A 14,867-nucleotide genomic window follows, 5' to 3' on the forward strand; every position below is an offset into this window, starting at 1 on the left:
TAACCTTTCTTTCTCTGTATATAGAAAACCTACTCATACAGGCAGATACATTCACATACTATCCCACCACCACCCCTCCCAGCAATATGGCATTATTAAAACTCTGACCAATAGGGCCCACAATCTTTGTTCCAGTAAAATTGCCCTTTCAACCGAACTCAAACACAACACCTTCCTTTCCAATGGCTATAATGACTACAGAATTAAAAAAAATAATCAAGTCCTTCAGAAGGACTTCAGAAATGCCATCACCATTCCTTACATCCGTGGTATTTCAGAAAAAATAGTCAGATCATTAAAAAAGTACAACCTCCATACAGCTTTTAAGCCTCACCGTAAACTTGCTACCCTTATCTGCTCTACTAAAGACCAGCTCCCTCCTCTGTCAGTGCCTGGTGTATATGGAGTACCTTGTTCCTGTGAACTTGCCTACTTCGGACAAACAGGCAGGTCAGCATCCATCCGGTTAGAAGAACACAGTTACATCTGCAAACGATTATGGTCAATCTGGCCTTGCAGGCCATGTTTTGGATACATCCCACAGGATCTCCTGGAAAAAAACTACCATGCTCCACCATAGTAAATTCAAAAAAGAAAGACTATTCTTTGCATCTGCACTCAGGAATCAACCTAATTACAAATATGGTTGCATTAAACTTCCCAAAATTTGGGAAACATTAATTATCAGAGATCCCTCTTTACATCCCAGGCCATCTGCAAATGCCCATAGAGGGTGCACCACCTAGATAGGACTTTAGGTTCACTTTGTATTGTATTTGTGTGCGTGTTGTTACAGAAAGTTTTTGTAATCCCCAAAGATGTCTCTGTGACGGAGACGAAATATTGGAAGTATTAAAATTAGTTTTAATTCTTTCTCAGTGCTGTTAATATTCCATTAAACCTCTAACATGAATTCTTCACAGCACTTAAGCCTCAACACACGTAAGGGTGTTAGGACTAGATTTTTTGCTTGGAGGGTTGTGAATGGGTAGAATGTGCTGCCAGAGGTGGTTGTGAATGCTTCGTCTGTGAATGAATTTAAGGAGAAGTATGATAGGTATTGTGTAAATAATGGTTAGTGTATCAATGTAGGGCCTCCCACGATGAGTCTTTTGACTCCATGGAGACACTGTTATAATAATAATAATCAGTGACTGGCTGTCAGATAGGTATCAGAAAGTTGTATATGGGAGGTGCAGTATCTCGAAAGAGAAAGGTGTGCCACAGGTGTCAGTTTTGGGGCCATTGTTGTTCAATTTGTATGTTAACGATATTGGGTTGGGTTTAACTAGTGATATCTAGCTGTTTGCAGATGATGCAAAACTGGGGAGGCAATACACAGTCAGGCTGATGTTAATGCCTTACAAGAGGACTTGAATAGATTGCATGAATGGGCAGGTAAGTGGAACTGTCAGTTCAATGTTGCCAAGTGTAAGGTTTTGAGATTTGGTAAGCAACGATGGGATTCAAAGTATACACTTGGTGGGGAAACTTTAACAGAAATAGAGGAGATGAGAGATCTAGCAGTGATGGTGGACAAGGACCTAAAATTCAGGAGCCACATTGCACAAGTTGTTAAGACATCACATCGAATAATGGCAATGATGTGGAGAACCCTGACATGCAGAAATAGAGAGGTTATGATTCCATTGTATAAGGCCTTGATCAGGCCTCATATGGATTATTGTGCACAGATTTGGTCGCCGGGTTTTCATGGTGACGAAGATATGTTGGAAAGGGTACAGAGAAGATTCACAAAGGTAGTCAGTGGTCTTTGGAATGTGGAGTACGAGGACAGATTGAGAGAATGTAAGTTGCAGAGGCTCGTGAATAGGAGGAAGAGGGGGGGGATATGATTGAGACATATAAACTGGGCGGGGTTGTTATCAGGTAGACATGGAAGAGATTTTTCATAGAATTGGAGAGGGGAGTAGAACAAGAGGCCATTGCTGGAAACGGTATAAGTAGGGCGTGAGCAAAGGAGTGAGAAGCAGGTTCTTTGCATGGAGGGTGGTTGGTTAGTGGAATGCATTGCCATTTTTGCAAAAACTTGTGGATGTGGACACATTGAATCAGTTTAAGACACGGTTGGATGAGCATTGTATGCAATAGTGAGTACCTCCGACGATGAGTCTCTGACTCCATGGGGGTCAGGTGTTGATAATAATAAACTGCTACGCTACAACAGATTCCTGAAACATCTGGGCATCACTTTGGATAGAACTCTATCTTTTAAACCACATCTCATTAACACAGCATCCAAGCTAAAAACATGAAATAATATACTGCAAAAACTCTGTGGAACAACTTGGGGGTGCCTCAGCAGCAATGCTTCGCTACACTGCTCTTGGTCTTGTTTACTCTGCAGCTGAATTCTGCTCTTCACATGGCTGAACAGTGCCCATGTGTTGATGCTAAGCTTAACACCACTATGTGCCTTATTTCTGGAACTGCAAAATCAACCCCAACCTACCTACGCAGATGAAACTTTCTTCTACATGAATACAACAAAATCATGAAAATCCAAGATCTCCCAATCCACAGTGCCCTCCATCTTGACAGCGAAAAATCTTGTAGAGACAAGTTTTAACATGAAGAAGTGAGAAGAGTCCTATTGCAACACCTCAATAGGGGACTTTCATGAATTAGTGGATCCAACACAGAAGCCTAACTGAGGTAGGTTAAAATCCAACGGGTTTTAACCTACCTCAGAAAACTTGGTCTACTCTTAACAGAATCTGCACCAATCATGGCAGATGTGTAGACCACCTTTACAAATGGGGCATGATTGCCTCACGCAGGTGTGACTGTGGATCACCCCCCCCCCACCAGACAATTAGTCATATTACAGCAGAATGTGCCCAATGTGCATACAATGGAAATCTGTTGGACTTCATCCATGCTACACCAAGTACCAGTAGGAAGAGGGCACAGCTGAAACAAGCTTTCTGTAAGATAGTAGTTGAATCGTTTAGAACAGATTATTTATCAGTCAAATTGCTCTTTTCTAGACAATAACAAAAATTTTAGGAGGGTTGTGTGTACTAGTGCATGCCACTTGAATAAGATGTATGCACTAGTCTTATATCTTTAGCTGTTTCAAATTGATAATTTCAAACAGCAACATCATCATACTATAATGTGTTTCTGTAGCATAGTTAGTAGTGAAGGAGCCTTTTATTTGGAAAGATCTGGAATCCTGTCAAGGATGTTAAGAACTTTTATAATGACATTGCAGCAGAAGGAAATTTTAGGTGGTCTTATACAGAGGTTTTTTCCTACCAGAAAGTTTTTACTTAAATAAATCCTGTCTACATAGACTCCCTACATAACAATGGAATTAGCATCCGTGAAAGAAATCTAAATAATTTTTCGCTTTATAGATAACATTATTTTAGCAAAAAAATCAAGAAACTCAGAAAATGTGCAAATGATCTTAACAGAGGAAGCTGGAGAAAAAAAGTTTATTAAAGATTAATAATCTTTAATAATTAGCCAGCCTGGTTGACCAAATGGTTAACGTATCTGCTCTCCAGCCAAAAGGCTGTGGGTTTGAATCCTGCCATGGGCATGGATGTTTGTCATTGTCTGTGAAAATATTAGTAGTGTTGTTGGCCAGTAGATGCCGTTAGTGTAGATGAATCGACGTAGTTGGTGGAGATGGAGTTGTAGAGTGGGCCCCTCCCTCGATGAGTCTTGGATTCCTTGGAGATGTCACGCAATAATAATAATAATTAAAATTAATATAACTAAAACAAAATTTATGACAAACTCAGATAAAATTAAACTTGAATTGGCAGATAATACTGTTGAAATTGTGAATAACTATTTACCTCAGACGATTAACTTTCAAGAAAAACAAGATAAGGAAAGAGATAAAATTAATCATATTATGAAAAACACAACATGCAGGTGCATTGTTGTGCTGTAACAGCCAGCTCTTTGTTCAGTACTGCTCATCTCTTGCTTGTCTCAGACATTGATTTTGATGTTGCATGACACCAAGATAGTACTGTCTGTTAACCATTTGGCCTTCTGGAACAAATTCCTTATGAACAATTCCATAAATGTCAAAGAAAACATTCAACACTGTATTAATTTGAGACCTTTGCATTCAAACATTTTGCTCTCTTGGAGACGTCGGCAATCACATTCTATGCTTTGCCATTTTGTTTCAGGTCATATTGGAAACACCATGATTCATAACAGTCACAATTCTCTTTAAAATGATACTATCTTTGTCTATTTTCAAATTTTTGACAGGGCACTGACATTACCTCACTGAAAATCTATATGAGAACCAATAAGCTCTCATCATGCACATGTGCTCATTGAAAAGAGCACACTGTAGTGGTTATAATATACTTCTTCTTTCTTTCGCTATGCCTTATCCCATGTTAAATGGGGTTGACGTTCCCATCTTTAATCTTCTTCTTCCAGATTCTCTGGTCCAGGGCATTCTTTCTCCCTAAGATCCTCTGCCACCTTATCCCTCCATCTGAGTTTAGGCCTGCCTTTTTTCCTCCTTCTCTCCACCTCCATACGCTCCACTCGTTTACCAACATACTCCTTCTCTCTACATGACCAAACCACCTCAGCCTGCTTTCTTGTACCTTCTTGACGATCGGTCCTACCTTGATCGTCCCTCTGATGTAGTCATTCCTTATCCTGTCCTTCTTTGTCACACCACGCATCCATCTCAACATCCACATCTCTGCCACCTCCATCTTCCTCTCCTGTGCCTTTATTATAGGCCACGTCTCTGCACCATGGAGCATCGCCGGCCTCACCACCATCTTATACAGCTTCCCCTTCATCTTACAACTCACTATCTTGTCGCACAGGACCCCACTCATCTTCCTCCAATTCATCCAGCTGCATGTTATTCGGTGCTGTATTTCCTCATCCAGTTCACCATTCCTCTCGACGACTGACCCGAGGTACTTGAATTTCTTCCCTGGAGTTGTATGATCATATCTTCGTCACTCCCTGTTGATATATATTCGGTCTTTACCTGGTTAATTTTCATGCCTCTCTCTCTCTCTCTCTCTCTCTCTCCCTCCTCCAATACCTTTCTCCACTCTTCCAGGGTCTTTTCAAGCTTCTCTCGGGATGACATGCAGAGAACAATATCATCGGCAAACATCATGCCCCATGGCGCCTCCTTCATGACTTCCTCCACTAGTACATCCATGACCAGATCAAAGAGGTAGGGGCTCAGATCTGATCCCTGATGGAGCCCGACGACAATGGGGAACCTCTCTGTCATGCCAACACTAGACCTGACCTGAGTTTTCACTCCCTCATACATCTCCTTCACTAACCTCACGTACTTTTCCGACACCCCCCTTCTTCCTCGTACACCTCCATACCTCCTGTCTGGTCACTCTGTCATATGCCTTTTCCAGGTCTATAAACACCATATGTAGCTCTGCCTGCATCTCCCTATATTTCTCCATCAATCGCCTTTGTGCAAATATTGCATCTGTTGTCCCTCTTCCTGGCATAAATCCAAACTGCTCCTCACCAATTTTTGTTCCCCGCCGTATCTTTCCTTCAATTACTCTTTCCCATATCTTCAACGTGTGTGACATCAGCTTGATCCCTCTATAGTTGCCACAATCTTGAACATCTCCTTTTCCCCTTGTAGATTGGGATGAGAATGCTTTTCCTCCATTCCTCTGGTATCTTTTCCTGTTGGGCTATTTTCCTCATCAGATCCCATAACATGTCTATGCCCTTGCTGCCCAAGCTTCTCCACACTGGTCTGTCCCCACAGCATTTCCATTCTTCATTTTTCTCAGTGCCCAATACACTTTCTCTCTGCTTATGTCCTGCACCGATCCTTCGTTTGCCTCTCCATCCTCACACCCCTCTCTTGGATTCTCATTTAGTAGATTACGAAAATATTCTTCCCATCTTCCTCTGATTTTGTCTCCCTCTTGTAGTACTACTCCTGTGGTGTCCTTTATCTGCTTAACTAACTGATGTTAAGCAGATGATGTTCTCGAGGCCTTATCTCCAGCTTTTGCTATTCTTAACAACAGCTTCACCACCGTTTCTCTCCAGTACTTCATAAACCTCTTCAACTGCCCTCGCCTTCACCTTTGCCACAGCTCTCTTTGCACTTTTCTTCGCTAATCTATATGCCTCCTTGTCGGCTCTGGTTCCAGGCATGTCCCATTTTTTCTTTGCCTCTTCCTTTTCCCTGATCTCCAACCGTACCTTCTCATTCCACCACCATGCCTCCTTATCCTCGGGCGGCCCCTTTCCTGATGTTATACCGAGCACCTCTTCTCCAGTTTTTCTAATATTCCGACTATTTACATCCCACCATTCTTCCAAATCCTCTGGTAACTTCATTCTTTCCAATACCTTTTCTTTAAACTCATTCCTTGGACCTTCCTCTTCCAATTTCCACCACTTTATTTTCCTATCTTTCTGCCTCTTCCGTTTATTCTTCTTTTTCCCTTTTATATCACAGTCTACCACAACCAACCTGTGCTATGCCGCTACACTTTCTCCGTTAATCACTTTTACAGTTTTTCACCTCCTTCAGATGTTTCCTTCTGCCCATAATATAGTCAATCTGACTCATCCTACCCCTGCCCTTATAAGTTATCAGGTGTCCAACTCTCTTCTTAAACCACGTGTTAGCTATAGCCAGGTCGAAGGCCACAGCATGCTCTACGATTCTTTTACCTTCTTCATTTCTTTCACCACCACTTCAACCCCCCCCCCCCCCGTGCACCCTTTCTTCACCACTTCGTCGCCTTCCTACATGCCCATTCAGGTCTGCTCCGATGATCACTCACTCACCATCAGGGATTCCTATTACTACCTGGTCTAGTTTTCTCCAGAATGCCTCTTTCTCTTCCTCATCACAACCTACTTGTGGAGCGTAATCACACACTATCACAGCCACGCTTCCTCCAATCTCAAGCTTAACACTCATCCGATCGTTCTTCCAGCACACCTTGCAGACTCCACCCTTCAGCTCCTTGTCGATGATGATTCCAACTCTGTTTCTTCTATTCTCATTCACCCCGCTGTAAAACAGTTTATATCCTTCTGCCAGCTCCTTTGCTTTATTGCCCTTCCACCTTGTCTCCTGCACACACAAGATCTTCAGCTTCCTTCTTCTCATCATGTCTACTATCTCCCTACTCTTCTCATTCATTGTACCCACATTCAGTGACCCGATTCTTACTTTACACACTCTCTCTTTCTGTTGGACTCGCTTCTTTAGCCGACCCCATCCTTGGTTCGGTAGCCCAAGCCCACTTCTCATAGTCCTCGGGGGACACCCTAGCCGTTGTCCTTTCTCCGTTATTTGACATTTCATCCCTGGTTTTGGCATGTTTTTTTTTTACGGCCGGATGCCCTTCCTGATGCCAACCCTCCCCATTTATCCGGGCTTGTGACCAGCACCGAGATGGGATAACTTATCCTCCCCAATTCTGTTTTATGCTTGTAAAATGAAAAATAAAAATCCATCTTGTTATTTAATGGACACAATCTACTAGTAATCTAATTATAGTAATCTATTCTGTATGAAAATTTTAAAAAAAATTCTATAAAGTGCTTAGTTATTTTTTTCTTATATTAGTTGGAGTGTTTCTTTTCTCATCACTCTCTCTGTGTGGTTCAGCTATCTTTGCACTTGGAGCACATTTTCGTGGTGAAGCAGCATTATTACCTCTTATGCTTACTGGACGTCTTCTGTTTGGTGCAGGAAATGGTTCTCTCACTAGTAAGTACATTTATTTTTCATTCATTTCCTTGAAATAAATTAGAAATTATAACTTTGTGAGAAAAAAAAAATATTTATTCATATACATGGTAATGTTAAAGTTGTGAGTATTATTATTACCCCAAAACCTCATGGAGTCAGACTCATCTGGGAGGTCCTTTTATCACACACACACACATCTCATCATACTGTGTCTTAAACGCACTCAAACTCCTTGCAGACACCACACTCTCAGTCGAGGCATTCCAATCATCCAATCATTCACTTCTCCTTGGACAGAGGAGAAGGATACACAGTAATATACTTGGATTTCGCAAAGGCTTTTGATAGAGTACCTCATAAGTTGACAGTCAAACTAGAGCAGATGGGGTTGGATATTAGATTAGTGCATTGGATTGGAGAATGGCTATCTGATAGGTATCAACAAGTTGTGTATGGAGGTGCGATATCCAGGAAAAGGAAAGTCCCTAGTGGAGTGCCTCAGGGATCTGTTTTAGGGCCATTACTGTTTAACTTGTATATTAATGATATTGGCGAAGATTTGGATGGAGATATACAGTTGTTTGTAGATGATGCAAAGTTAGGATGAACCATAAAGAGTAGTGAAGATCTTGTGGCCTTACAAGAAAACTTGAATAAATTGAGTAATTGGGCACGGAAATGGGGGATGTGAGTTCAATGTTGCAAAATGTAAGGTTTTAAAATTTGGAAAACAAAGATGGGATGCAGAATTTATGCTTGGTGAGAATATATTGTTGGAGGTAGAGGAAATAAGAGATCTGGGGGTGATAGTGGATAAGGATCTAAAATTTAGGGGACACATTGCCAAAATTGTGAAGACAACAAAAAGGCTTCTGGGAATGATGCGGAGGACACTACGTGTAGAAGTAGGGAGATTCTTGTTCCATTGTATAAGGCTTTGATTAGGCCATACATGGACTATTGTGCCCAGATTTGGTCACTGAGTTTTCAGAAGGATGAAGAGATGTTGGAAAGGGTCCAAAGGCGACTGACTAAGGTAGTTTCTGACCTCTGGAATGTTGAGTATGAGGAAAGATTGAGAAGATGTAATTTGCATTATGGTGGACAGGAGGAATAGGGAGATATGATAGAGACCAGCAAGTTAGTAAGGGGTTGTTATAGGATCAGTGGTGGAGAAGTTCTACAGAGAATAGTGGGAGATCAGGGGAGAACCAGAGGTCATACCTGGAAACTGTATAAAGAGGGTTTGAGTAGGGGAGTGAGAGGCAGGTTTTTTTCGTGCAGAGTTGTGAATGATTGGAATGCCTTGCCTGGGAATGTGATGTCTGCAAGGAGTTTGAGTGTGTTTAAGACATGGTATGATGAGATGTGTGTGTGATAAAAGGACCTCCCAGATGAGTCTTTGACTCCATGAGGTCTTGGGGTAATAATAATAATAATACTCGCAACTTTAACATTAAATATTTGTTTTAGGTAAGGTAGCACTTGAAGGTAATGAGCATTAAAAAACAACTGGTGTTAATTTTTATTACATGTGATACAATTGTTCTGTAATATACTTTGGTTTTTGTATTTCATTATGTCATAATGTTCATTTGCTGTTAAGAAAAAATGGAAGACAAATGTTAGGTATAAGCAAATATGAATTTGTCTTGTGTCACAATGGATATATCAAAACATGTTTTTTTTTTTTTTTTAGTACAGATAACCAGATTATTTCAATACCGTTTTTTGTTATGTATCTTCTTTATTTGATAAAAAAAAAAAAAATTTATCCTTTACCCAAGCACAAGCATCTAATGTTTGCATGTGAAATAACTTCACAATCAGGTTGCTTGTATGTGGAGGTAGATGAGTTCATATCAGATTGCTCTAGTATTCCATAATGCACACTTCATTTGGACATGCTGGGAGTTTATGAGAGAGTCGTTCATGTTGTTGCCACTTGAATTCCCAGCGTATTATAAGTCTTCAAATGAAAGATCATGTTTATATAAGTTTGTACAAGTAGGAAAATGGTGTATCACCAGATAAAATTAGATGAAAAGTAGTTAAGGAACAACAAGATAAGGAAATAAATACAAGAAAATACATTAAATACATTACAAAACACACAACATGCACATTGTGTTTTTTTAATGTTTTCATAAAAAAAAAAAATTATTGGAGAGGTTGGGATAAAATGGAATAAAAGTGGTGGATTAAAAGTTAGTTCTATGCATTTTTTCCATCTGGACTGTAAAATGATTATTTATCAGCTGCTTGTGTGTTTACATGTTTCAGGAAAGTAGAGAAGTGGTGGAAGTCAGTTTAGCTGTTCATATTTCATCTGGGCTTGAAATGACTATGAGAAACTGTCTTGTAAGAGAGGGTGAAAGCCAATTAACTGAAGCATTTCTAGAGAATATTATTCTCACATATGGGGAGGGGGGTGCACCACTTCATATGTGAGAATAGTATTCTAGTGTAGGACAGATTTTGAATATCCTATAATAACACCTGATATCCTATAATGACCTCTCAAAAGTTCATAGACTTATATCCTATCACTCTTGTTTCTTCTCTCTGCCAGTGTCTGCAGTCCACATATTCTCAATCTATTCCTCATAATTTATATTCCATAATCCCAGTGCCATCTTTTTATCTCTTCTTTGCAACCTCTATACAGTTTCTTTATTTCCTTGGAACCCAGGAGAGCAAATCTCAACATGGTGGTTCAGGTGCTGATGTATTTGCCTTGTAAAGAGGCAAAATGACTTCCATATACTTACATGTCAGTGTTCTTTGTTGCAACATTGCAATTTTCCTCTTGATTGTATTTGCAATTTTTCTTATCTAACCTTTGAACTTAAATTTCTGTCCACCATAACTCCAATATCTCTACTTCATCAGTTACTCCAAGCATAATCCCATTAATATAATATGCTATTGGATATTGCATCATGCCAAAGTGCCATAAATTTATACTTACTAACATTGAATTGATAGTCATTATCGTTTGCCCACACTTCCAGTCCATTCAAATCACCATGCAGATGCTGTTTATCAGTAGCATAATTGATTGCCTCATCAGCAAATATCACCTATTTTTTTGCATTAATGTATAGGTTAAACAATTGAAAACAATTAATGTATAGGTTAAACAAATTAAGGTTAAACAAACATTAGGAAACAATTGAAGATCTCCTTTCCAATAGCATTAATGTATAGGTTAAACAAAAATGTTCCAAGGACTGATCCCCGGTGCACACAACTTATTACCTTAAATCTGACAGATTCACATTTCCCATATAACCTGTCCATCAGACATCCACTTATACAAACCAATAGTTTATATTCCAATCCCATATCCTATTTGATGTCTCTTAGTAAAGGGACCATAGGCATTGGGGGGGAAGATCCCCCCCCTAGTGTGTGTGTGTGTGTGTGTGTGTGTGTGTGTGTGTGTGTGTGTAGATAGATAGATTTATATACGTGGCACAGTATGTTATTCTGTAGATAAAAACAATCAGTAATAAAAAGCTTATTTTATTACTTATATTGATGTAGACCATAGGTTCACAAACTTTTTCGGGCCACCGCTCCCTTTGCAAGACATAAATTTTGTAATGCCCCCCATTATATAAATTATATAAAATTGGGTTTATTTTTGTACAAATCAATTAGAAAAGTGGTTTTATATATTTTATATCTATTTTGAAATGAAATATAACGAATATATTTGCTACTGTAAACATAACCTCCTACTCTATTTTATCATTGACATAGAAAATTGACATCTATTTCTATCTGACATGGTAAATTTTCAAATGATTAAATAATTGAAATAGAAAATTGATAAAAAAAAAATTGATCATGTAAGATGGGCATAAGATGAATTAAAATGCAATATTTAAATTTTAAATGATTATCTAATCGCAAAATCACGAAAATAATTAATTTTTAAATATATATTATTAATTTCTTCTATAAAGAGCCACCAACTCGTAGACTGCCTGAACGCCCCCAAATGCTTCTGATCCCACTATACCCCCCCTAGAAGGCTTCAGTGCCCACTGGGGGGGGGGGTACCACCCACTTTGGGAACCTATGATGTAGACTGATGCAAGTACTGCTGCAACTTTTAATTTTAAAATACAGGGTGGCCATAAAATAACTTTCCTTCTTTGGAGGCATCTGTAGCTAAAACCAATAAACGGAATGAGACCAAATTTTATATTGAGGCTTTTGAAAGCATGGGGAGATGATTTCTGCGAAAAAAAGATTTAGTAACAAAAGTCGCCAATAGGGGAAGTTTTGGTGCTGGCAGAGCCGAAAGCTGTCAAATATTTGCAGTAAACCCAAGTAAAAAGAATTATGCAAATTTTACTGTGCGAACGTGACAGCAGCACCACCAATTCCACTTAAAAAGGGATTGGGAACATTCAGGCAGTTATTTGAATGACTGACGAATTGTGCCCAATATGCGTTCTACTTTGCCTCAGCGTGCTTTACTTGTTAAGTTGTTTTTCCTTAAACAGTGCAATACCGTAGTGGCCCTTCGGGAATTTAGAAGGCTTCATAACCTGCGTACAGGTCCTATGTCAGCTGTAGCACTGAGAGCTTTGATTAAGATGTTTGAAGAAATTGGATCACTAGGAGTTAGATCTGGCAGAGGACAGAAAGTAGTGCAAGAAGAGACAGTAAAATTGAAAATCATGTATGTGGTCCAGGGGACCCTGATTCTGATCAATAAAACATTATTTCCTGTGAGTTCAATCACTACATTAATTTCTGTCTCTCTTGCAAGTTGTTTTAGTTTAATTATTATTATTATCATCATCATTGTGACGGGGCACATATCCAGCTGGAATGAGTGACACAGCTGTCGCTTACACCACTAAAATGTTATTATTCCATTTGATCTGCCTTTAATGTAATTATCTGCTTGTTTTTGGCTCCACCAGCACCAAAATTTCCCCTATTGGCGACTTTTGATACTAAATCTTTTTTTCACAGAAATCATCTCCCCATGCCTTCAAAAGTCTCAATATAAAATTTGGTCTCATTCCGTTTATTGGTTTTAGCTACAGATGCCTCTAAAGAGGCAAAGTTATTTTATGGCCACCCTGTACATTACAACTTTTATGCCCCAAGATAAATTAGAATTTAAAAAAAAAAGTAGTTGTTAAAAAGCATATATTTGCACTAATAATGACAACATTATGATTTTTAGAATTGAAAAAATGCACTGCATATATACATATATATCTTGTTTATGAGTAATGCTGATGTGTGCTATTTTATATTTTAGTTGTACAAAATCGAATTACAGCTTTCTGGTTTTCTGGTAAAGAACTAGCACTAGCCTTTGGAATTACGTTAGCATTTTCCCGCTTAGGTAGTGTTCTGAATTTTTTACTCACAGAATCAATCTACTTATCAACTGGATTAAGTATGACCCTCTGGATTGGTGAGTTGTTTTTGTTCTTGGCTTTTTTTTTTTCCTCATAATAATGACATCAATTTCTAAACCAAATTATAAACAAACCACTGTGATATTTAAAAACTAAAAAAATTATAAAGAAGGTGTTATGTTGCTCTCTCAAGCAGAACATATCAAGGAAGTTTATGTTGGATCCAAAAACTTTAGTTCATCAAGCACATGGATCAAATTCATTCACGCAGGGCTCCATAAATACAACTTTCATACATTCATTCGTCAGTGGCTCTAACAGGCACTTAAGCACCCACAGCCTTCCAAGTATCCTTGGATTTCCTAACCATAATACGAGAATAAGGCAGTTACCCCTATGACTCTAAGTATTCTTGTCTGTAAATTGCGTGTGTTCTACTGGCCGGTTTGCCTGTTCTGAGGGATGAAAAACCTGAGTTTCTGGGAGAAAAAACCCTCTACCTCCGTATAAGACTGGCTAACTCACCTTTAGTCGAAAGAGACCAGATAAAGATTCCTCACATCACTGACGGGAATCAAACCCAGGTCTTTCTGACCAAAGGGCTTCGTCTATGCTGACTGAGCTACGGAGGCTCTATAAATACAACTTACTAGCTGCAAAAAAAAATTTTTAATTTACTGGCCCAGGGTATCAGTCTGCTTTACATAAATATTGTTATTAGTGAACTTTTAAAATACTAAATAGTATGATGACAAAATAAAGTAATACACTCTTTAATTCTTACTGTACATTACACATAATTATACAGAAATATCATTTCCTTTCAATGTGGGTTTAAAATGTACCACCGACACTGATTGTTCATTTACATAAAGTCTTCATATGTCCTGCAGAGGGGGGGGGTCATTCATTGACGACCTTAACTTCCATTTTAATAGATTAATGGCACGAAAACCTTGTTCATTTGATGTACTTATTGCTATAATGGCTACAATTTCAAGCACTTTTGAGACAACTTCATTATGCTTTTTTAAAAATATCTTTTATGTTTAAATACTTCCCCACAACTTTTAAGCTCCTTACCAATCATTCACCGAATTGACTGAAACTGTTTCTTCATTATCATCAATACGTTAATAATACATTATTCCTTCATCCATTACATTTTTTCATTCAACATTTGAATAACTCTCTGCATGCATAATCTGAATACCATTGTATATCTTCATTTTCTTTAACAAGCCTTTTGATGGTGCAGCATCATTGCCTAGTTCCTCCAAATGCATTGCACTGGAGAGTAGTTAACATATGTACTTTCCTTACATGAACTTCAGGATTTTAGTTTGTGACATGGCTGCTACTTTTTATAATTCTTTTACTCGTTTCAGTAAAATCGGGTAAAAGGTATATCTTTTTTTTTTTTTACTACTGTTTCAATTTCAGCAACAAAGGAAACATCTTTAATAAAATTTAAAACAAGTAGATTCAAACTATGTGCAATACAGAATGTTGATATAAGATCTGGCATTTTGCTTTTTAATTTTATCACTACCCCATTAATTTTTCCCAGCATGTCATATATGTAAAAACGTGTGTAAAAGTTTGCAAAAAAAATAATACATCTTCAATGCATAAAGTTCCTTTTTCCTGCAGTTTAGCATGCTTTGGATAGACTGATAGATCTGTTAATATCTGCCTTGAAGAATACAAAAATTATATTCACAATCATCTATGGC

General features: G+C 38.5%; 1 protein-coding gene across 2 annotated transcripts in view; it reads left to right on the top strand.

The window, feature by feature from the left end:
- Positions 1–14,867, top strand: part of LOC150099658 (lysosomal dipeptide transporter MFSD1-like) — a 258,890-nt gene that overhangs the window by 88,122 nt on the left and 155,901 nt on the right. For both annotated transcript variants that reach the window (XM_090403622.1, XM_090403623.1), the window contains exons 5-6: positions 7,610–7,753; positions 13,029–13,187. In XM_090403622.1, coding sequence (XP_090259748.1) covers positions 7,610–7,753; positions 13,029–13,187 — 303 coding nt within the window. The remainder of the gene's footprint in view (positions 1–7,609; positions 7,754–13,028; positions 13,188–14,867) is intronic.

Source organism: Typopeltis vanoorti, chromosome 14, assembly GCF_054136105.1.
Source record: "Typopeltis vanoorti isolate ZY-2024b chromosome 14, IOZ_Tvanoo_1.0, whole genome shotgun sequence".
Classification (NCBI taxonomy): Eukaryota; Metazoa; Arthropoda; class Arachnida; order Uropygi; family Thelyphonidae; genus Typopeltis; species Typopeltis vanoorti.